A 25,057-nucleotide genomic window follows, 5' to 3' on the forward strand; every position below is an offset into this window, starting at 1 on the left:
ACCTCATTTGGGACATTTGGGTTCAGATGTTGTAATTAATTTGTGACATTTTTGAACCACTTTACCTACCCATTTTTAGCGTCAGTATTTGCCACTTTTTATCAGTTTTGCACAATTTCTGCCCTTTTTCCTCTGTACTCATTCTTGCCACTGTACACCAATTTTTGCTAACATTTTAACCGCTTTTCACCACTTTTACAATAAAATCCCATTTCACCACCTTTTCTGCAACTTTAAACCCATTTTTGCCAATGTTAGCACCTTTTCATCACTTTATACCTGCATTTTTGTGAATTTTACACTCCACAATTTGAAATGCCCACTTTTGCCTCTTTTTTTTTTAAAGATATATTTTTGGCCTTTTTACCTTTATATGATAGGACAGTGGATAGAGTCAGAAACAGGGCAGAGAGCGGGGAGAGACATGCAGAAAATAGTGCCACAGGCCAGATTCAAACCCGGATCACCTGCTTACATAGTGCGCGCCTTAACCACTCGACTACCAGCACGCCCACTTTTGCCTCTTTTAACCCATTTTGCCACTTTCCACTTATTTTGTGCCTCTATCATCCAATTTCCCACTTTAAACATATATTTGCAACTTTTTAAATCCTATCTCACCACATTTTCTGCCCATTTTTTTTTTGTCATTTTTAACCCATTTTAAGCCTGTTTTTAAGAAAAGGGGTTACAATTTTTAAGAAGGCTGGCACAAATAAATAAAAATATTTGTTGCTTTGATAAGAGTGGTTATCATTCTGGGGGAAAAAGGCTTAACTTAACAGTGGACCATGATTTTGCTGACTCTGTAGGCCCTCTACTGTGCAGAAAGCTCTCCCTTTTATTCCCCTTCATGGGCGGCCTTGATGTGGATTGACAGGTTTCGGTGGTCTTGGCTGAAAATAGACCCAGTATATCTCAAGTGAAACAGAGAGGTGTGGCACTTCCAGCACATGGCAGAGATGGTCCAGAGGGTGCTGTGGAATAGCGGATACTGATTAGAAAGGGAGTGGTTGCTCCAGAGTGAGTGAGCTTTGTCTGGGAAACCGCTGTTTGGATGGAGTATGTGGGACTCGAGGGTAAAAAGTTAGTGCTGGACTGTGAGCCATTCAAAGCAAAATATTTCTCCACTGTGTGTATAATCTGTCCATGAAAATACAAGCACAGGTGAAAGAGCAGGAGGAGTGTGTCTGTGTGTGCATTCCTGCACAAAGCAGTGTGAGAGAGCAGGAGCAGCAGGTGGGTTCAAACTTGTGTGCCTGGGGAAGTATTTGCATAAAAAAAGGTTCCTTAGAAAGGCTCAGAACACCCAGTCTGCTCCAGCACCTGCTGCTAGCAGCTGCTGATGGTGTACAGTCATTCTCATTCCTGGTCAGAGCAGCTGTGATAAACACTCTAAAACTTTGTGTCCTGTCCTGTTGGTTAGAAATATTAATCCTAAGTTTAAATCTGCAAGATCAAAGTTAAAGAGCTGGTTAAATGGATGTAGAACATCCTGATGTGTTTGAGGAAAGCTCAGTAAATTACTACAAGGTGGAAGAAATAAAACATCAATATGATGAAGAAAAAGTAAAAAAAAAAAAATCTTCGTCTGAATAAATACAGCTGTGAAGAGGCAAAATATGCGTTTTGTTTCCAGCAATATAAAGCAAAAGAGAATTCACTTAAGAACATGGTATCGTTTAAACTTTCTGATAAAAAGTATTGATATTATGGATGAAGACAATAAGATGTATTAATAAGGGCACTGATATTAGTGAAAATTAAAGATTTACATCCTTTATGTGAATATACTCCAATACACATAAGAGTTATTATTTATGCATGTCAGTATTCAAATTAATTTTTTAAAAATCAACTTAAGTGTTGATTAATCATTAACTCTTGTTAAAAAAAAAAGGACTTGTGTGCATCTCTACCTCACAGTCTAGTATGCTGCAGTCATGACGAGGGACATAAACAGGTTCCTGCATATCATCAACTCTGCAGAAAGGGTGATTTGCTGCAATTTACCATTTCTCCAAGACTGCCCCAAGACTTTGAGGTATGCAGATAAAGTTACTGACCCCTTTCAAGCACAGACAAAGGCTGTTTGAGGCTGTCCACTCTTGGAGGAAGTTGAGGTCCATGAGGAACAAAATGTCCCATCAGAACAGTTTCTTCCCCTCTGCTGTCAGCATCATGAGTAGTACTCCGGCCCTCAGTTTAGAACTGCTCACTATTATACTCCTTTAGACAAATGCACTATAAGCTAATCACCAGTAAACCGGCAAATCTGAACTTTAATTTTTTAGCACCGTTGTACATACTTTTGTGATTAAATATTTTTATTCTGCTACATTTTTATATTTCTTAAATTGTCTAGCCTCTTAATATTTTCATTAGACTTTTAATATTTTTATTCTTCATCAATGTTCTGCACACCAAACAAGTCATATTCTTTGTATATGAAAGTGTGCTTGGTAATAAAACCTTTATTCTGATTAAAATACAACAAATAATCTTTAAAGGAATTGTTGAAGGTGCGGGGAGTACCAGCAACATCTAACGATAAATTCTGGATTGTGATGCTCATTTCCATGGTGGAAACTGTGGCAACCAGTGATATTTAAAGGGGACATAGTATTATGCAAAAATCACTTTTTCAGGCTTTTATAACAAAAATATGTGCCCCTGGCCTGTCCACAATCCCCTCAAGTACCAGAAATATCCATTTACTCCCCTCCTCTCTTCCTCAACCTTTCAGAAAAAGTGTACTGGAACAAGCTGTTCTCAGATTTTCCCCTCATGATGTCATGTGTGGAGTTAGCTCCGCCCCCAGGTTCGGTTGGCCCTCCCCACTTGGAAGCAAGTTCCACTCTCCTCTCCTGATTCTGCCAGCTGAAAGGAGGATCCGGAGAGCCAGATCCATAAAGCCACATCCATTTCCTGAGAGGGGCAGAGTCAAACCACTCAGTAAGATTTAAAGCCTCATTCTGAGCAGGACTGAAACAGAGGAGTTTTTGAACAGGCGAAACTCTAATATAAACTTGTCTTAAAAGGGAAAAATATGTCCCCTTTAAAATAAATGGGTATCTGTAATTTGGTTCCTTTTGTGGTACCCTAGTATCATGCAAGATGCAAAAATCCAAGATGCTGGCATCTATGGATAACCTGATACACCTTCGATATACAGCGTTTGGGAAAGGGCAAAACCTTTGAAAACAAAACAAAAACAAAAACAAAAAAAACTTGAGGGTGATTAGATAAACGTTCTGTCACATCTTTACGGGCCAATCAGAGCAACTAAACATGTGATGTCATCGCTACCAAGGAGTAAACTGCATAATGCCTAATGCGAACCATGGCAACTGTAGACAAGTCAGTACACGACTTTTGTTTTTGAAAAGAAAACACTGCTGTTCTTTGTTCTTCTTTTAACGAAGAAATTTCTTTAAGTTCTGATTAAACTGGAGCTTTGGCAGCATCCAAGCTAATATCTTCCGCCATAACGGCACTCGCCTCTTGTTGCAGCTTTCTTACATCACGACTCTGCCGTGCCCTAAAGTACTGCCCTTCGACACTGATTGGTCCTGTCACTTTCTAACCGGGCCCAAACTGTTCAGACGGGAGCTTTGCAAGTTGGATTTGCCAGTGAGAAACAAGGGAAACGGGCGTATCTGTCTGCTTTGCAAGGTTAGTCCATGGAGGGGACCCTCAATAACTATGAGTAAAAGGCTTATTCTTCTATTAAATAAAAAATATATATAGTCTACATTTTTGTGTTCTGGTGATTAAATGGTAATTTTGATGGACCTGATCTACTTTTAATTATTATGTTTTATTTCTACCAGTTTTGTTTGGCCAAATGCTACTAGGCCAAATATTACATGCTGCACCACTAAGTATTCACATTTGCACTCACTATCAGTGAGTTTCCCTATGAAGTTTTTGTACCTGGTCTGGAAAAAGTGGCATCTGTGCACCCAGACTTGTAGCTGCGGTAGAGTTTGTCATCTCTCGAGCAGACAGTTGGAACATTTAATACCCAGTTCCTGCAGTAACATGTTGATGTGTCCTTGGTAAGGACACTTAACCCCAAATTGCTCCCACTGCTGCATCAGTGGCATGTGAACCAAATTGGGTGGGATTACTGTGGACTGCTTCATCAGTGAGTGAATGGGTATGAATGTATAAGTGTGACCTGTGTCATAAAAGCAAGGGTTAAAATATGACTTAGTATAATATGTCTCCTTTAAGTAGTAAGACGACTAGAAAAGCTCTATACAAGCTCATGTTTTTGTGCCATTTTCAAACCATGCACTCACTGTATACATGATGCGAGTGCAGAGTTCTGTCTGTTTTCTGTCCTTGTAATAAATTTCAAGAATAAAAGCCCCGGATTTGTACTACAAAAATGCTCTTCTTCATCTTAAGAGGATCTGTCAGTACAGTACATCCAGCATGGAGAACCATGTGGTCAAAATAACCTACAGGCACATTGACAAAGTCTTTTTTCTGTCACTCTCTGACTGATAGAACATCGTTCAGCAGCACGGCTTCCTGTGGCTCGTGTCTCTTCTCTACTGAGATGCATCTGCCAAGATAAAAGACCTTCCTGCCTAAATCAATATGTAATCAATGTTTTCCTCTGTGACTAAGCTGATGTGTCCCCAACAAGCCTGAGACAAAAGGAGCTCACTGTGAGGGACAAGTCAGACAGAAATTGATCTTGTTTCATGAATTAATGCAAAACATTCAGGGTAACAAGTTATTTTTTTATCTACAACTGTAATTACACCATTGTACATATTTCAGATATCAGTATGCATGCATTTATACTTCTGTGTGGGAATCTTTACTTGTTGCTGAAATATAACCGAGCATGTAGGCTTCGTTGTTTTGTTTCTGGGTTGGCGTTTTAGGGACTGTTGAGACATTTCAGCACATGAACTCTACTCACATGATCATTTCCACTTCAGGACATTAAAAACTCAGAGAATTAATGTAACACTAGCACCCCCTAGTGGTCATGTTGCTCCTGGATTCAGATAGGACACACATACAGTCAATACTATTACATTTTCAGGTTTCTTCCTGGAAAGTAAAAAATAAGCCCACTATTCAAGAATTACTCCTAGAATATTGTCTTCTTTAACTTTTTAATTAAATGTCATAGTAAAAACACTAACAGATCATATAAATATACATTTTTAATCAAGAATATCACTAAACAGCTTCCTCTTCTTGGACTCTCCAGTCTGGATTTCCTGCCAGTGTGCTCTCCTGTGGATGAAGTGAGAAAGGGCGAATTTTGCCCACACGTGACGAGCGAACTGGTCCGACCTCAGCTGGTTTTCATTCGACGCTGGAAGAGAGAAAGATGGGAGAATTTAAAAATGCTGAGTTATTCTTTAAATTCAATATGGTTTCATGTTGTGTGCTGAGTTGTTTTACCAAGTTCCTGTGCGATGTTCTGCCTGTGACTGACTGAGGCGCTGTTCCATATGGCCTCCAGCACCCGACTGCCCAACCTGGAGCACGCCATCTGAACAAACTGGCCCTGAGGAGAGGGTGGGACCATGGAAAGATAGTTTAAACATAGAAATGACTCATGGGACTGTAAAAGAATCGAGTATCCTCAACTGTTAATGTCATCTTGTTCTAATAAGGTACCCCGTTTAGAAGGGAGCTTTATTTTCTATACATCTACGACTGAAGACTTGAAAAAGAGAAAGGATCAAACAAATATGAATCTCTTGTTGTTAAAAGGGAAGATTTACTCCTGACAAGTTACACTTTAAACCCAGTAGTTAAAATCTCACTGTATTTGTTTAAAAATGTGTAAAATTAAAAGATTAATTCACCACTAAATAAAATCAAAGTCCTTTTTTTGCAAGTTGCCAGTAATCTTGGTAATAAAAACAAAAGCTGGCATGATCTGGTAGGCAGTATTTTGTATATTAGTGGAAATCTTTAGTATATTTTTTTAGTTGTTGTTATGTATGGAAGCCCTAAGTGGACATGGATCATAAAACTGACTTAACAGTTGATGAGCAGATGTAAGACAACCACAGGGATGGTTCAGAACTCTATTATTCTTATGTAAACATAAAAAGTGATGCAGATGACACTGCTGAGCAATGCTGCATTCAAAGGCTCCTTTTGTATCAGAATTCTTTTACATGTCAAACTGATTTTAGATGAAGTTTCTTTTTTCTTGATCAGATAGAAGTTACAGTGTCACTTCAGATTTTTAATCACTTAAACTTGATGTTTTTGTTTCCTCCAAGGGTGTCAAATCTACAGAGACGGGAAACTTGTGGAGAGGTGCTCTAACAAGCAGCTGAGTTTGAGGCAGATCTGTCTCCTGACTTCAGCAATTACTGTGAAATGTAACTCATCAAAAACAAACAACAGCATGAGGTACAACTGGGGTATTTTTTTTCCTCCTGCACTTATTTGATAGGACAGCTGAAGGGAGAGAGGAAAGGGTGAGTGAGGGATAACTGTGCCTAAGGGTTGATGATCAGGAGTTGAACCAGCAGCCTTTGTGATGAGGACTGTAGCCCCTGTAAGTGTGACGCCTGTTCCACCATCTAAGATGAACCAGCACCCTGACTGTAGACTGTTTAGAGTCACCAAATAGGAAAAAAAAAGACCAAAACCAATAATGTGCTAGATATTATCTCAATTCATTCCGGTGCAGGACTTTTGAGATGGTCTTCTCTAAGACTACAATTCCTGACTTGGCTAAGTCCTTCTTTTGTGTCTTGGCAGTTGTTCTGGGGTCTTTAGACACATCTCTCACTCGTTTTCTTTCCAGGGTCTTTGAAATCTTTCTCTTCCTACTTCTGCCAGGCTTATTCTGGACTGTGTGGCTCTCATTGAATTTCTTGATTATACTTCCCACTCCAGTTCTATACACTTGGAAACGCTGAAATAACTTTTTATATCCTTCTCTTGCTTTGTGAGCATCAACAATTCTTTCTCTCAAGTCTAAACTGATTTCTTTTGTTTTTTTGGCACAGTGCCTTCTCAAGTGACAGCCTAAACTCTTTTTGAGGCTTTTACACTGTGTGTAAACTGGGAAATAACTGTTGGTTTCAACTTGGTTTTACAATCTTTGAGTATTCTAAAGTTAAGGCACATCATTGACCAAGAGTGGTTTTTGCTATGGCTTGACTACAAAGTCGGTTCTAAAGGGGGCTAATAATTTCACCCTGGTAGTTTGTGGTTTTAGTGAAATAATTTTGATTCTGTGTGCAAAGTAAAATAATTTCAGCATCCAAAATAAAACTAGGATGTTTGGAAAAGCTGTGTTAAAAACTCTCCACTCTGTTTAACAGCACTTGGGAAATACTTGAGAAAAACCAAAATTTCCATAGGGGGGCTAATAATTTTGTCCTCATGTGTACACCAAAAATAAAAATTAAACTATGACAGTCATTATGCTTCCGCCACACACCCAGTCTGAGTTGACAGTGAGTGCCATGTGTAAATTTGTATAAACTGGGGGTTGGCTTTGTTGACTGCTGCCTGTTTCTAAAAACAACCCGACCTTTAAGGGGTGGGCATGTTAACAGGAAGCACTCTGTTTCTGAGAACTGAAGCAGAAGAACAGGTATGCCAGGTGTAGAGGGAGTATGCATGACGCTGATGACAAAAAAATAATAAATACAACAGATGTTTCAAAAGAATCTCTCCAGGCATTCCTGAGACAAAACAAATTCATATGGAGGGGATGGAATAGGGGTCACATCACATGAACTTTGACCATATCAGTTCCTTGTTCAGTCAGGCGGACATCCGTGCCAAACATGATAATAATCCCTCCAGGCCTTCCTGAGATATTACATTAAGACTGGGACAGGAATAACATTTATTAAAGTGTCTTTATAGGACATAAAAACTGCAGAAAGAAGCAGACTTTAACTTCATGTCCTTATTATTTATCCCATCACCCATTTCTGTGAATTTGTGTCATTTTTAGCGCATGAGTTTTGGCCAAAAACGTTTCTTGACCTTTAACAAACTAAATCGAATTAGTTCATGCTCAAGTCCAAGCAGACATTTGTGCCAAACAGCAAGATATTCCCTCCAGGTCTTCCTGAGATACTGCCTTCACATAAACGGGACAGACAGACAGACGACCCGTGAACATTCAGCCCTCAGACACGCCTCTCTCCAGCATGGAAGAAGAACAGGAATCGTTCCCTTAGACAGCTGGTCATTGTAGTTTTTATAACACTCATTTGTACAGGATGATTTTGTTTATTTGGGGAAAATGATGCAGGAAGTGTATGTAATACCAACGCTAAATAAACTACAACAGCCATGTTGAAGGAATGAAAACTGCCGGTGACTGACTCACACACTTTTATGCATCTTTTTTCAGAAGAAAACTTCTTCAAATGTGAAATGGATACATTACACTTTGATTAATTCAAACAAAGTGAAGGCATAAATGAGGGCTTTCATAGTTAATGCATTAATTGAGATTAACTACGGTCTGTAATTATGTGAACACTCACAATTTTTTCCTGGGCAGCCACCCAGGTGTATGAATGGTCACCAGAATACATTTGGTTATTTTTAGGTGCTTCATCTAATGTGTTGTTCGACAAACACAAGCAACTAATCATTCCTTATTATAAACAGCACAATATTAGATAAATTAAACTTTAAAAAAACAATCTATTTGCAATTTTGGCTCACACAATTTAAGGCTGGTATGAATTGTTATATAGAAAGGGGTGATCATTTCTTTTTTATTCTTGTTTGAATAAGAAAAAAACATACATAAAGAATAAAAGTAGGATTTTTGTAAAAAAACAACAACAACAACATAATAATAATAATAATAATAATAATAATAATAAATGTACACATAATTTGTAGAGCAGAGAATCTCTGCTGCAAGAAAAATTGTATCAAACTGGCATTTTGACACATTTAAGGTTAAAGACATATTGCACTGTTTGTGATTTAAAAACTGCAGCAGGCCATATTGTTATTACATCTAATTTGCAATTAATTACCCAGTCCTAGATGTATATCGATACATCGATTGGTTGATTAATTATCCTATCAGATCGATAGAAATTGAAGATATCGATCTACATTGTCACCTTCACACTATGCTTTTATTTTGAAATGCCCTCTGCACACCTGTTGACAGTTTCCACCCACCAGCAGCGTCCTCAACAAGCTAGTGGTAGCTAGCTAGTAGCTCTTGGCTGTGTGGACAGATTTCAGACAGAAACTACACCAGGGTGGGTCTCTCAGCTTATTTTGCTGACTACGTCTGCTTTTTAATCTGTATATAGCTGCCGTATGAGATCTTTCACGGATAAAGACCACTCTCGTCTTGTTAAAGCTGAAGTAGTGCAAGTAGTTTCTGCTACAGGCAGCAAACAGAGAGGGTAAAATTAGCTGCTGCGTGTCTGATTTGATGAAGCCTGATGCCTCACTTTTTAATTTATAATGGAAATATAAGCCATCTAAACTCTCCTTGGTTCAAGCAGGACAGCTGATCTCTTTATCAAGTACACCAAAAAGGTACCTTAAAACAGTACCTTTAGTAAGTGTAACTAGTAACTTTCCTCCCTTGAATTCTGCTTAGGATTCAACTTTGGCTACAGGTAGCCCTGAACTGGAACTTCCAGTATCCAAAGTTAAATTCTCATGATTTGACATCCTTACTTTTCCATTTAAAATATTCTAAAGTTCCTCTGATGCTCATACCTCGAGTCTCTTGAGGATCTTCCCCCTTCCCTTGTCGCTCGATGTGGTGATGAGAGCCTGCAGCACATGGCTACCTGAGGGGTCAGAGGCCAAGTTCAGGAGGTCAGCGGGGGTCAGAGTGCGCAGACTGCTGAGGAGGAGCGAGCGTTCTTTGAACCTGGACAGCGCCTGGACGAGGAGGGAGCCATGGTAACAGATGGAGGACAGCGGGACCTAGAAACCACGTAGCAGATGTGTAAGCCACTGCACCTGAAACACTTACTCAGCATCAAGCTGCAGTCAGCTTTAATCACCTCTCAGCTGGTAATTAACTGAAATGTTGAAGACTACAATTAAAACCAAGCACCAAATGAGCTGATAAGACTTCTCTGTGGTGTTCACCTCTGTCTGCGTGCTGCCCTCTGCTGTCTCAGTGTTGTAGTACACCTCATAGGTGAGCAGGGACATGAAGAGAGGGAGGCAGCTGACGTGTCGAGAGCCAGGCTCAGCGCAGTGAAACGCCTGGGAGGGATCATATCAGCGGGGGTTTTATTAGCCACATATCAATGTTTGATTTTCTGTTATTCTCTCATAAGTTACACCATAAAATAGAAGGCATGAAAAGAAAGCAGGGCATTCTTGTAACGATGATTTACTACCTCAGTGGACAGTCAATAAGAAACTCTCTGCCATACTTACATGGAGGAGGCTCTGCATCAAGTCTGCCTGTTTCTCCCCGCTCTCTGCACAGCTCTGTGCCAGCTGGACGATCACACCCATGTGACCTGTGGCCAAGATGGCCTCCAAACCTTCAATGAGCTCATCAAATAGCTTTAGAAACTATGAAAGGTGGCAAAAGACACAAAAATGTCAGTTATTCGTGTCGTTATAAAATCCCTACTTCACTGTGTGGCATGAAAACAGACCAGTTTGTATTTGGCAGAGGCCGCCGTAATTCTTTGTATGGGGAAGTTGGCGATGGGATGGAGGGCCAAGTCAACCAGGTGACCCTTCAGGTGACTCTTATAGAGATCTCGAAGAAGGGCCTTGTGGGAAAGCTGTATGATGGTCTCTATTAGGCGACTGGAAGCCTGGTCCTTGAGAAAAACCAGGAGTGGACTGAAAGAAGACCAAAACATAAAGGTAAGGTATATGTCATGGCAAAAAAGACTTATATCAACACAAAAAGAAACAACAGTAAAGAGAGACTTCCCTACCTGACTCCTGGAGCCGCACTGCGACTCGTCAGATACTCCATGATGCGTTTGAGGAGCTGTTTGCAGAGTTTGGGCCGTTTTCGGTGACAAACTGTCAGCATGGTCTGAAACACTGCGCTGGCTGCAGCATCTGTCACACTTACTAGAGAGGAAAGAGACACAACAGAAAGGAAAATGTTACTTGAACTCTCAGCTATTTTAAAGACACCCTATGGCAAAATAAAAAAATGATTTACTTTCAGTGTGCCTTGGTAAAAAACACTACTAGCTTCCTTGAGGTCTAATAAACATTAAAAGGGCTTCTCTTTCGGGCTAGACTGATAAATCTGTCTGGCTTTATATCTGCAGTAAGCTTATTGCAGAAAGAAATGGGTAAATATCACATTTTTTGTGCTGAAATACCACAATATTGCAGACTAGAGGTCATAAAGGGCATATAGCAATTCATTTTTTCAGCTGGGGGCACTATCAAGTAGATATTTCAACCGTGATATGTCCATCTAGTACACATCTCAGCTTCTCTCAGAGAAAAAGTAGGGTATACCTATCAATTAAGCTACGTTTTCTTTGTACCAGTTATTCCTTGATTCAAATAAAATACCCCAAATCCCAGATACAATTCACATTTATCATTCTGAACATGACTTAATAATGCACGCGAGGCAGAAATTGATGTTTTCTGAAAAGATAAATAGAAAAACAGTTTATTTCTGACAATATAGTTCATTCTAATTATAACCAACTGAGCGCAGAAAACATTTGTTTTAAAGATTTCCCTGCAGCCTTTGTTAACTTCCTAACAAACAGAGCATTAAGTGTCTCATTGAACAGAATTTACTTCATCATGCTTGTAAAAATGTTGCTTGTTTTATGTAATAGTTGCTGCTCTGCTAACTTCCGCCAATATTAAGACAAATTGGAAGAGCTGCATAAACTTTGATTGTTTTCTTCCTCTAGTTATCAAGACAAGCTGGGCTGAATTGACTCAAATATGCAGCCGTTTTACCGAAGAAGCTTTGCAAATGAGACGGAAAGAAACCAATTTACAAAATGCTTGCAAAGGGTGAAATGTATCTCTGACTGTGCTGCCAAAACAAAATCCATCTGATGATGCTACCTTAATGTTTGCATAGAAATAGTCTGAGAAATATGCATACAGTTTGGGAAAAAGGGCCCCTATCTTTGCAAATAAACCTCAACGAACACAAAACAAAAACTCACAAACACTCAACCTCAGAGACATGAAAGTTAAAACAGAAGTGTCTTTAATGAGCTGAATGTTACTGAACGTGCTAATAATGAATTTTCAGATTTCACTGAAACAACACCACCTTGGTGAAACCTAAAAAAGATATTATATGGCATCGATTAGTGATGTCTGAATTTTTTGTACGTAAGTCTGGTCATTTGGAAATTTCTGGGACTCAACCAGGTGCGTACTACCAACTACCATACTACCTACTTTACCCTGTGTGTGGTGGCTCTTGAGCCACTGACTCCAGCCTCAGTCTACTCCTTGTGAAGCATCTTCCCACACTTTTCCCTTCCAGTCCACTTTCTATGAATATGATTTGACAGAACCTCTGAGAACAGCTTGCCCTTTCATCAGTGACCTTCTGTGGCTTTCCTTCCTTGTGAAGGGTGTTGATGATTGCCTCCCCTATGATTGTGGTTGTATGAATTAAACCAGAGTGAGAGAATGAAGGCTCGGGAAACATTTGCAAACTGGACTTTTTCACAATATTCTAATATTTTAAGACGGTAGACTTTTGATTTTCATGAGCTGTAAGCTGTATTCATCAAGATTAAAATAAAAAACATGTCTAAGAATACTTGATTTTGCATGTGATTAATCTAGAATTTATGAAGTAAATCATGGGAAAAAATGAATTTTGATATTCTAATGTTTTGAGATGCACCTGTTCAGTGGCTACAAGTGGTGGGCGGCTGCTTTACAGTTTAGATTGAGCGTTTGACTGGGATTGTGGATCTGAAATGCTATAAAAATGAGAATAATTTGTGTAACCAACTTGTAATTCTGGTCCCGATGACAAAGGGATATAACTGTACCTGTTTCGCCAGCCAACTGCATGCACTCCTGGCCGCAAATGCTATGATAGCAGTTTAAAATACACATCCCCTACGGTGCTGAAAAAAAAGCCAACACTTAGCAGTAGAAGCTAAACAGCATGATGCAATGCAAACTTCACAGCAGAACTAACAATTATAAATGTAAAAGTCTATCAGCAAGACTACAAGCACAGATACTGGATTATTTCAGGTTTCTTCCAACAACAGAAAGTCATGAGTTGGACATGAGTCATTCAATATGCAACTGTGCTAAACAAGGTAAAACACTGCAGCAACACAGCCAACCTCCAGCACACATGACAAGACACCAGGCTAATTAGCAATTAGCATTAACAGCTATTCTTGCTATACCTTGCCAATATGTGTACCCAAACCAGCACTGAATGACACACTTTTAAGCTTTATTCATAAAGACTTGGCTTTTACAGTGTAGCTGATAATGAAAGTTTCAGACAACTGCTTACTGAGTATCAGTCATGCTGTTTATCTCCACTCGACCTTTCATCACAGAAACTTTAGTGCTTCCACTGTGTGCAGCTTTGTAGATGTAAAGCAATAGGGAATTCTTGCAAATACAAGTGGACTTATTAAATGCTCAGAAGGAATTATTTACAGAATATTTTTTTTAACTTCTTAGATCTCTGAGGACCTAATTTTTAAGTGTTTTGAATAGCGGGATCCTTAAAACTTTGCCTTTGCTGTTATTCTCTACAATATTGAACAGCTTACTGTTGTGAATTATGTGTAGGACATGTTTAATATCCAAAATCAATGGGTGCGTAGACACGTAGATGTATTGTGGCCTCTGTATCACAGTATGTATCATATCCTGAGGCTGTGGGGAATGTAAATGATTGCATACTGTACCAATCTGAGCTAAACCAGGAAATGCAGCTACAGGCACACACTTTATCCATGGGTGGAGACGATCCAGGGTCATTATGCAGGTTCAGGATCAGAGTATTTTTTATGGGCATAGTACTCCTGCTGGATTGCTCCAAAAACAAAAGTAAGGAGGAGTTATCAGGTTTCTCAGACACTGAAACTAGTTTCACATCTGTTGGGAGTCTTGCAGCACAGAATGGAAATGGAGAGACCTTCTCCTTAATCAAATCCATTAAAGGACTGATTGTACTAACCTTTTAAACTTTACTGACATGTTTCTGCTGTTATGCATTAGTGTGTATTGTGGGCAGATAGCTGTGACAAGTCATATACAGGTCCCAGTGGTGTATGCTGCTATAATCCATTCTCTGATAATCGGCTCCTCTGTGTTTTCTGTCTGTAAAAACAGCGGGCATAAAAGACTACACTCTTGTCCCAGTGCAGATCTCTATTATAGCTTCGAGCTTTCTCTACAGTATATGCACTAACCCTGAGGTTATTCATTGACTGTTTCATTTATTTTTATTTAAATCTGCAAGGCCAGATTTATCATATAAATTATTACCCAGACTGCATTCTATTGAAAAACTCTGCCCTTGAGCTCTTCCTCTACAACTCTCCTCAAATGCATTTAGCATGCTTTTATGTTTTTCTGATTTCCGGGAGAAATGTCACAAATGGTTTTCTGGATGTCTCAGAGATTACCTGAAAAAAACTACCATTGAAAAGATCACGGGGCATTCATTGCAGACTTTACCTAATGTTAAAAATCAGTTACATTTGCTTTTCACAAACATAAACCTTGCAAAGCAGATTGATTTGCCAGTCTCCATGTTTTTAATCTTGTAAATCCATCTTGTTAAGCCTCAGTCTACAATGGATGTGGTGGACCAAAAACAGTTCTAACAAATCAGCATCATTTGAGGAAAACACGGCGATAGCTACAGGTGGGGTTAAGTTGTACTCGAAGGTGTTAGCAATGTCTGCCGCAAGTGTTGCAATGAACTGGGATGTAGCTATAATACTGTGTCAGTTTCATCAGAACTGTTATGTTTCTTTATTAAATAAAGAGTAAAGAACAGCACTGAACGCTTTTCAGTGCTGTTTTGTGTTCTTTTTTTATCAGATAGCACTGCCCCCTGTAGGAGGTCCCAGAACACTACAAAGCTAAGTTGACTATCAACCTCTAAATCAGCTGCTGTAACAAAAAAATAAATTGTAAAGGACCAGCCAGTCATACTTATAGATGATTGGTATCAGCAGCATACCTAATTTTCTAATGTTGAAAAAAATAAGTCCCCTTGCTTGGAGAGATTTTTCTTTACAATAAAACTGAATTTTCTGTGTTACTTGAGTTTGGATTAGATAGAAAATGACTCACGGTTCACGTTGTCCATCAAGGTCTCTGTGAGGCTTTTCAGCTCGTACCAAAAGGACGTGGGAATCTCAAAGTCAGTCAGCTGAGGAGAAATGTTTCGTTCTTTTGCACCTGAAAGAAAAGAGGGAGAGATGTGAGGCAAAGACGCTGTTTGATTTGAAAGAGACAGGTGCATGGTTTTGTGCTGTGAACAAAAGGAAGCTAATTGCTGGCTGCTCAACAACACAGTCAGGAGCTGTTGCAGCAGTGATTCACGGCTTTAGAGTTCCACTAAAACATGAGCACGACTGCCAAAAAGAAGTTCAGACTCCATCTCAAGGTCAAAACTCACTCATAACTTTATTTACCGACATGATAGTTTATCCCTCAATGTGACCTTCACTTTCATGGAGTAACATTGGGCCTCATTCACCAATCATTCCTCAGAAGATATCTGTTCTTTAAACCTTTTTACACAGATTTTTATACAATTCTGATAGTAACCAAAGTTTCTTTATCTGTGATTTCATTCTTAGCTAAAAACAAAATCCAAGAAAAATCCGTGGAAAATGACTGATATCTTGCTGCTTCTCCTCTCTTTACAGTGTGCCTTCTGTGTCTGCACACTGCCCTACAGCCTCATGCCCTTATATGGACATAAAAGGGGCATTTCTCAATGTTAATTAGGAGAACATGCCTTCAGCCTTTAAGCACATGGCATTCATCATTTTAGAAACATGGGTGTAAACAATTCAATGGTTTAAGACCATGTCATGAATCCCACATAGACTTGTCTTAGAAACTTTATTAAGAACAAATTTTAAAAAGGCTCATAGAAAAAGGTCATAGAAAAACAGATAACTCTCCTTGTAAATATGTATGACTACCCTCAAAATTATCATGCCTTAGGGTTGTCTTGCATATCAAAGTATTGAAGTTATTGTTATCTGCATATCAATGTAACATCTCACAATCTGTTTACATTTTCAAAGCTCCTACAGTGAAAATGTGGTGTAAAAACATTTTTAAACATGGGTGACAAGTAAAAACAGTTCATAATTTTGTCATGTTGGACTTTTAATATCACTTAAGCTCAAAAGTTTAAACCAACTCTAGGCGTGGAGATACATTTTGTTGTGGTTACATTTCTTCAATCTTAACATTAACAAATATGCTGTATTTATAATAGTTTGTGTTAAAACTAGGACTGCAAAAATGTGTTAATTACAATTCACTGCTATATTTATTTTTTTAACTTCATTTAGTGATGCAAAACAATAAAAGACAAGTGAGAAACATGGCACATTTCAATAGTTAACCCTGGCTGATAACAATGCATTTGAAGACTGTTTTATGTTCACAGTAATAATCTGGAACAACTATCTTTTTTGGGAATCAAATTAATGCAAAGAGATTTACTTTATGGTAATATCTTTTAGGTTATTGTTTAAATTAGTGTTTTTCTCTCCCTCTCTGCAGTCTTTAGAGTGCCACCATGTACAGTCCTTACACTTTGGCTAATTGCACGTGACACAAGTGAGCGTCAGTGACAAAATCTGCTTGATTATATCGAGTTACAGTGTAGTGTTCAGACAGCTTGCCAGTGATGCAGCGCAATGTGGAGCTTTCTCCCTGTTGTCTGTTCCTATTTTACTCTGTCGCTCACATTGAAAAGAGCAAGAAACAAGGAAACAGATGGGCAGCAAGGCAAAATGAGTGTCAGGCAGAATATTCCCTTACTTTTCTTGCTCTGAAGAGCTTGTAAGCTTGTTTTACAAAAGACTTTTACACTGCAGGTCACACCCTTTCATGCCACTCACTGCATGTTTGCACACTGATCACAGAGGCTGTTATAGAAAATGGGCCATGAGTATTAGTTAATCCCATTCAAATGCATCTAAATCCATTTACACGCCACAGATGAAGTAGTGAGGGCAAACTGGGGTTAAGGACTATTGACATGTGATTGCAGGAGTGGGGGATCGAACCCAAAACCTTCTGACTCTACCTACTGAGCCGAATCTCACAAGGCTTGACTCAAATGCCTCCCAGTACAAAAGGACTGCACGTCCGTTTCTTCCCTTTCAACACAAAAGTGCTAGATGAAGTATTTTTTTACAAGGAGAGACTGAAATTCAAAAGGGAAAGAGCTAAACATTAAAGAATCCAGTGTGGACAGTGAGTGTATAATGCAACGCAATGTCTGACACTTGCATGGTGCTAGCCTCTCTTGTGGCCTCCATAATGTTACCCAGCCAGCTTGCTGTAGATCTTCTCCTCTTACTCCTCCCCTTAGCCATTCCTTGCTTGATGGTTTTCTACAAACAACAGTGTCTAGAGACCACAACATTTCTCTCTGGGGACAAATGTACCAGCTCAGTGCAAACAAAGTCACTCTGATCTCCCCATATGTCTGACTTAGCTACGACTGACTTTGAGGCTCAAATGTACTGTGAGTGTAACGTAGAAAGGTCAAATCTGTGCTCGGTCATATCATGGGTGTTCATTTGAATGTTTGCAGAACTCTGAGTGTCAGAATCAGAATCTCTTTATTGTCCCATGGAGGGAAATTAGTGTTGCAGCAGGAGCACACAAAAGACAAGGTACACAAGGACAACTTCATCAGTGAAAATAAGATCCAATTAAAAGACTAAGAGTCAGACATAAAATAAACAACACAATATAAGAAACACCTCACACATACACAAAATCACTTACAAAACATCAGTCCAGAGCTCATACCAAAAAGGAAAATTACTGCCAAGAAATGCCAAAAGTGCAATGTGAGTATGCGCAAATAAGAAATAACAGTGCAGGACGAACAAGATCAACCTAAGGGCTAACTGACATTAAGTAAACAATTTTCACCGGGGATAAATGAGACCTGTAGTCTTTAAGTCTTCCTCATAGGAGCCCTGAAACAACGGCCCTGAAACGAGTGTTGCAAAAAACACACTAAAACTCCTGTCCAAACTCCCACCAAACTATCAAAAGAAGAACTGGATAAGAAAAGAGGTAGTTATTTATTTAAAGAGCTAAAGGAGTGCTTCGTATAGCCCAGCAGGATGCTGTCTGTCTGGTAAATATCAAGCACGTCTCTCACGGTGTTTAAAATGCACTTCACGCCTGAGGGCTATGCTGTCTTGAATTGAGGAGTCTTGCAATCAAATTAGCACCCTGCAAGTTTTCTTTATTAAATACTTAATCACTGTTTACTTTAAATGGGTGATTATGACAAACTGAGAGGCAAAAGTTTCTTCAAAGTCTGTGCAGAATCTCAACAATCAGTCCCTGCGGGGCGGGGACGGCTCCAGTTTGACACATTTCATATTGAATGATAATTATTCTGTGTATTCAAAGCAACAATGAAATCCTTAAATAGCATAAATAAGTCCAATTACAGATGTCTATCAATCCATCCCTTTCAATGACAAATCTGTAAACAAAGTGCACTGCTGTCTGACTTTTACACTTCATGGCCATTGCTACTTTTGTTCACATTAATTTAGCTGCGTCCAACTTTTGAAACTAACTCTTTCTCTATTCCACACATTAAAGTTTCACCCAGGGTTAATGCAAGACCAGCCGGTGCAAAGGCTACAACTTTTAGTTGGTTATAACTTCGACCTTTAAGTCAGATGAAACATTACAGCCTGGCGTCCTGATTCCTATGATATATATGTTTTTGTCCTTTATAAATCCATAGTACCCTAAAGATTCTGCAGCAGCTACACATCTCAAAAGAATCATACTGCTTATTTTATCTGCAGTCTTCACAGTCCAGGACTCAGATGTGTACGATGCCACTGAAAAAGGCTGTAGATCTTAGAAGACAAATCTTTAGGGAGGAAGAGAGTTTGCTTTCCCCAAGCTTGGCCAAGTTCTATACTACATATCGAGTTTATGCTTGCCTGTGTTTTATCTACGTGTTGCAGTCCCCTGTGGTGTTGATGATAGAGCAGAGGATTTTCAAAGCTTTGCACTACTTAAAGGCCCTCGACATCCAGAGATAATCTTTCTGCTACACCAGAGAGATCTAACACCATGACATGGAGGTAGCAGACAGCTTCAAATGGCTTATTTTACAAAGTATGGTGTTTATTTTTCTATTTTTTTTTTTAAAGGATAACAGCGATTCAAACAAAGAAATATGGACTGCAGACTTCAGCATAGCGTACCAAGAGGAAGAGAAAGTCCATCGTCATGAAGGCTTTAGGTGGAAAAAGACACAGGGGTGGGTAGCTCTGGGAGGAAACCAGTACAATGGGCCACAACACTGGCCAGGGATCTCATTAGCTGTGTTTCCGCCTGGTGGCCCTGTGTGACTGAGTGTGGTTTGATTTGGTTTGGTTTGGTAACCCCCAAAACAGTTTCCAGACACTTGTACCCTCACTGGTGGGTGGACTATAGGGGGTATGCATGTGACATCACAGGCTGCCACTCCAGCAACTTAGAGGCAGAAAGCATGAACTGGTGACATAAATCAGTTGGGAGTATAAAGCAAACAGCTTTTTATCAATGAAAAGTGAGGCTGTTTTAATAACTACATCCCAATAGTGTTCACTGTAGTCAGTAACACTTCATGAAGTGAGCATATCTGACACAATAACAGTTTATATTTCTATAATATGGAGTTAAGAGTTGAATCATGTGCATTTATCAATCTAGATTAAGTAAGACAGCTGGGTACATCAATCTCATATCAAAATACACCCTGAAGTTTTGCTAACACATTTAACATCTACAGAGTGATGTCTATAAAGATTACCTAAAGTAAAAAGAAGTAAATGAATTACTGATCACACATCAACTGATCTAAAGCTTTGTAATTTAAGAACTCCTACATAAATACAGTTTCAAATCCATCACTGATGAACCTAGAGATGTGAGCCTTTAGGCTCTGCTTCATGTACTTAGAATCAGGTCCATAAAATGTTAGGAAACTTTATTTGTGGCCACGTAACAATGCCCATGGTCCAAGAAATAGTACGGATCTCTGTCAAGTCTGAATATCCCTAATTTAACCCTTTGAGGTCAAAGGGTAGTTCCTTGATTTAAGAGATTATAAATACAGTTAGAGAATTACACTACAGATTACTGGGAGAAGTCAAATCTACAGTGAGAGCATACATGAAGACAAGAGAGCCTTTTAATATTTTACTTAAAATAAAGGCTTTCAGAGAAAGTTCATAAGTACAGCCGTTGGATGAATTATTTCTAGAAGAACTTCCTCTCCTCAGTATGAACCAGTCTACAATCTGTAGCCCCCTATTTGGCAGCCACTGTGGAAAGTTTGCAGAGTTGTCTGAGCATCACTGTTATAAAACAATCCAGCATGGCCCACCTTTGGCTAAGGCAGTAGCTCCCAAACGTTTTTTGTTGGGCCCATCTTTGGCCCCCCCTGACCACTGGGCTTAAGACGTTGGGTCTCTGCTTTGGCAGAGTGCTTGGCCAGCAACTGAAACTGAGTATTTAAGACTCTACAAACTCTGTGTAACTCAATTTAAGTCGACAGTAAGTGCAAATAACTTAATTGTTATCTGGCATGACCTTGAAGCTCCCAGCCCCCTGTGGGATAAGCATAGGCATAGAAAATGGATGGATCTTGAAGCCGAACTTGCCATTCAAAAGTCTCTGTCCTTTATCTATTTCTGCTTACTTGCTATCAACAACATCACTATGGCCCCCCTTTCTGATCTCACAAACTACCAGATGGGTTGAGGGTCATACTAGGGGTGGGTAAAGTATCGATTAATCGATGCATTGCAGTAACTCCCCCCCCAATTCAAAATCGATTCAGCAAATCCTCTGAATTGATTCACCTCCTGGCCAGTGGGGGTCGCTGTGCCTGTGATTCACGTTGTATGGACGGAGGCTGCACTCGACCAAACAACAACCAACCATAACCATGTTATGTGAAGGTTATCACAATTTCCAAGAGGAAAGAAATATTATTTAAGTTTACATGCAAAATTTTGTATTTTCAAACTGTCAACAGGTTATGTATTTCTACTTGTGTATTTCTACTTCTTACTGAATCAACATTGAAGCATTTAAATCAATATCTAATTGAATCGATATGGAATCGAAACGCAACCTAAAGAATCGAATCCTGAGGGTCTTAACAATACCCAGCCCTAGGTCATATGGAACACATGTGCAACATTTAATAAATGTGATTTTGTTGTTCAATGTAGTGCAGTCAAAATTTTCTATCAATTTCAATGATTAATCACAGGGGTGCAAAATGCGATTAAAAAATGTAGTTTTGACTGGAACACATAAAAATTCTCCGTGCTCTTCATTTTTATAATTACATGGAAGAATTCCATATTCTATAGCTGTCAATGCCATCCTAGATTGACCAGTAAGTGGACGGTCTGTCCTTGGTCTGAGCCTCTCCTGTTTCAAAAGCTAATAAGAAGTTTTGACTCAGAAGCATGTCCTTTCTGACTGTTTTGGAACTATCATCTTTAAATCAATCAGTAATGCAATCTTTCTCAAATTATTGAAATATGTGATAAATTAAACATAAAGCCTAAAATTAATCAGATCAATTTTTTAATGGACTGACAGCACTAAGTCTACGTACTGCTTTATAAATAAGATGCATGGTCATTTTTCTACTGGTGGCCACTGTGAGATTTTGTTCTCAGTAAAAAGGGGCATATATAACCTGGTAAAACTGCAGTAGCTACACAGGGAAGCATGCTCTCAGAGCCACCCAAGTTATTTCAGCCCGAGCAGAAAACCCAACTAGTGAACTCATCTCAGCCTTGGCTTTGCTCTGGTTTATATGAACTGCACAGAACTGGACTTTTTAAATGAATCCACAAAATCTTCTTCCAGAGTCGATATCTTTCATTGAATTTTACCTCCATAACTTCCTCTAAACTTGCTTCAAGGGTGGAGCTAACAGTGCCAAATTGCCACAAACCTAGATTTAAGCTAACTATGAATACTTGTGTTTGTTTGTGTGTGTGTACCTGGACGAGCCTCCGTGCGTGGTGGTCCAAGGCAGCCAGCCAGCACGTGTAAAAGTGTACGGACCACATGTGAGCCGTGAACGTGCTTGATGAACTCTGCGCTGTTTTCTCTCACCACCTGGCTGACAGACAACACCTGGGCCTCCAATAATCCACAAACCTCCTCCTCTTCTTGTTCGTCTGTTGCAGCAGATGGCTCCTTCTGTGACGACTCTGAAAATAAAGGAATAAAGTAAGAACACAGAGTTGACTTTGTTTAAAGTTGTACTTGCCGGTTTATGACAAAGTAAATAAACATGTAGTGGTACCTGACCACCTGGACATCTGTCTGATAGCACTCTCCACCACATGGCCCCCACAGCGGTCACAAGATACCGCTTTGAATTCAGACCCTGATTCCCCACCCAGCTCAGCCAAGACCTCTGCTACCTGGTCAGGGCTGGAGAGAGGGAGTAGATGCTGCAGCGTGATGCTTCCTGTCCGGTCCATCGCCACCAGGGTCCCTTTACCTTTGACTTCAGTGAGGACGTTTTCCACAAAAATCTCTACAGAAAGAATATCAAGAATCAAAACAAAACATGTATTTAAAAATCAGCAAGGGATGTGGACTGGGAGGCCAAATTATCAACTACGCATGTTTCAGGTAAAATGAATAGAACTCTGATAAGAATATTATGATAGGAAAACACTGGGTCTGAGATAAACAAGAAAAACTCAAAGGTATAAACAGATGTTTTGTACTTAGCGGCTTGACATTTCCATTAGCAATACAAAAAAATAGAGAAATTATACAACAGAGAAGACAGAAATAATGGCACTGAACAGTGGTTAGACTACATATAACAAGAACTTTTTGACTGTCTACAGTTCTGTTTAGAAAAGAGCTGAAACTAAGATTTAATACAACAATAACTGGTGCACAAAGATATGAATAACCATCATTTATAACTATGAATGAATCAGCATCAACCACAAATGACAGCAAACTGAGCATCTTTGAGTTTTATCTAAACACTGCTTGGTAAAAGAGATATTTTAGAGCTTTAATAATGACACAGAGAGAACTACTTGGCCCTACTTTAGTAATAACAAAGTCAAGTTTACTTTTATAATATTGGACTGAAATTAAGCTCATTGAACCAACGATTCCCTTGTAATCTATTACTTTTAAATAGTTCTATATTCTCCTGTAAGGAAATTGTATTTTTCATAGTTTACATTCTATAGTTATTTGTTGTTTCCTTGCTGCCGTTGACACTCAAATATAAATAAAGGACAATCTTATCTTCCCACAGAGAAGTTCAAGAGGACATTTTTCTGTGTACTGATGATTTAGTAGTTCATTTGCATATTCCCAAGCTGTAATCATCACTCAATCCTCTGCTTTCTCAGATCTCCTGAGCAGTAATCCTTCTCACCTCTCTCCTCATTATCTTCAAAGCCTTCACCGAGTCTTTCCCCAACTCTGCGGAAATATCCCACACTCAGGGCATCCAGGCGCTTCCTGTCACCGTCCGCCTGACTGTGTTCTCCTTCTTCACCTCCCCTCCTCTTCCTCTCTCCTCCTCCTCCATTTTCATGAGGATGTTTCCTCTTCTTTCCTCCTCCTTTCTGCAGCCCCCTTTCCTCTGGTTTAGCCAGCATAGCTCAGAAAAACAGCAGGTTGAAGGATGAATGTGTCTATGTTGTTAGGAGATGCTCAGTCTGATCTTCAAGCTTTAATGAGGTCAGATGTGAGTAAAACAGGAAGTAGTCAGTCATTAGGAAAGCATGGTTAATATCTGCCTGATTTAAGAGCAGCATATCTTTATACACATGGATTTAAAGAGTGCAATACTGTTTCAAAAACTTAAGAATTTCAGCTCAGAGGGATTCTTAAGGCTCTGGTATAGTATTAGGTAAGCAGCGTGCATGTTATGATAGGACAGGATTTATTTCATCATGATTATCTCAAATCTCTGCACATTTGAAAAAAATACAAAAAAAAACCCCATATGATTACAAAGGCAGTTCTTGCTTTGTGGCAATCTTAAAATCGGTTGCATTTTCTGTCTGCTGGTCATTAACGCAGTGGAGTCGTAGACTGAGAGATGTCAAGGAAAGTTTAGTATTTATAATAAATGTTTATCTGTTGGGTAACTACAATGAACGCCGAATTCTTATTTGTCAACTGATGTTTTGGATAATGGTAATAGCCCAGATAACTACTTTAATACGCTGCCAGTAAACGCTGCCAGATCATAGTCATGTATTTCTGAAGTGTAGTTTTGTTTGGACATCGGTGGAAACGGCGTTCATGCTAACTCTGTTAGCTAAATCGATATTTTACAGAACCGAGCGACCTAAGGCACATTGTTACAACACTTCCAAACAAAACACTTTCTTTTTACTATCGAAATTTTAACTGATAAAAACAGTGATATTAGAGGGCAACAAACTGTACGTTTACTCACGTGTGAGACAAGCAGACCTGCGTTGTGTTGTGGACGCGTAGTGATGACGTCAAGAGAGGGGACGTCAGAGGATTTTTTTTTTTTTTTTTTCAGACGCTGAAGAAAATCGGAGAAGCCCATTATAAAATCTTGCATGGCATTCTTTCGGGTATGCATACTTTTCTAAAGACATTATGACGGAATTTAAAAAACAAAACTTTATGTTTCATGAAAAATCGTATTATTTTAGTCGGAAAAAATCACAAACATAAAGCCAGATTCTCTAAGTCCTTCCTTAACTTTGATATTTTCGTAATAGAAAGAAATACTTTCAACAGATTGAGGTATTGTTACACCTTTAAAATTTAGGTTTGATTTTAATTT

The 25,057-nt window shown here is 39.1% G+C and overlaps 1 protein-coding gene across 1 annotated transcript; it reads right to left on the bottom strand.

Annotated features, from left to right (window-relative positions):
• Positions 1-5,124: 5,124 nt before the first annotated feature.
• On the bottom strand, positions 5,125-24,782 carry LOC121520773 (nucleolar protein 9). The gene is made up of 12 exons (XM_041804387.1): positions 24,695-24,782; positions 23,660-23,957; positions 22,550-22,786; positions 22,242-22,454; positions 15,280-15,387; positions 10,923-11,064; positions 10,632-10,824; positions 10,405-10,545; positions 10,108-10,227; positions 9,727-9,939; positions 5,437-5,542; positions 5,125-5,347 (listed from the first exon to the last, which is right to left on the bottom strand). Exons 2-12 carry the CDS (start codon positions 23,883-23,885, stop codon positions 5,193-5,195), a joined length of 1,854 nt encoding a protein of 617 aa, XP_041660321.1. The 5' UTR covers positions 23,886-23,957; positions 24,695-24,782; the 3' UTR covers positions 5,125-5,192.
• Between the last annotated feature and the right edge of the window lie 275 nt (positions 24,783-25,057).

This window comes from Cheilinus undulatus, linkage group 13 (genome assembly GCF_018320785.1).
Source record: "Cheilinus undulatus linkage group 13, ASM1832078v1, whole genome shotgun sequence".
Lineage (NCBI taxonomy): Eukaryota > Metazoa > Chordata > Actinopteri > Labriformes > Labridae > Cheilinus > Cheilinus undulatus.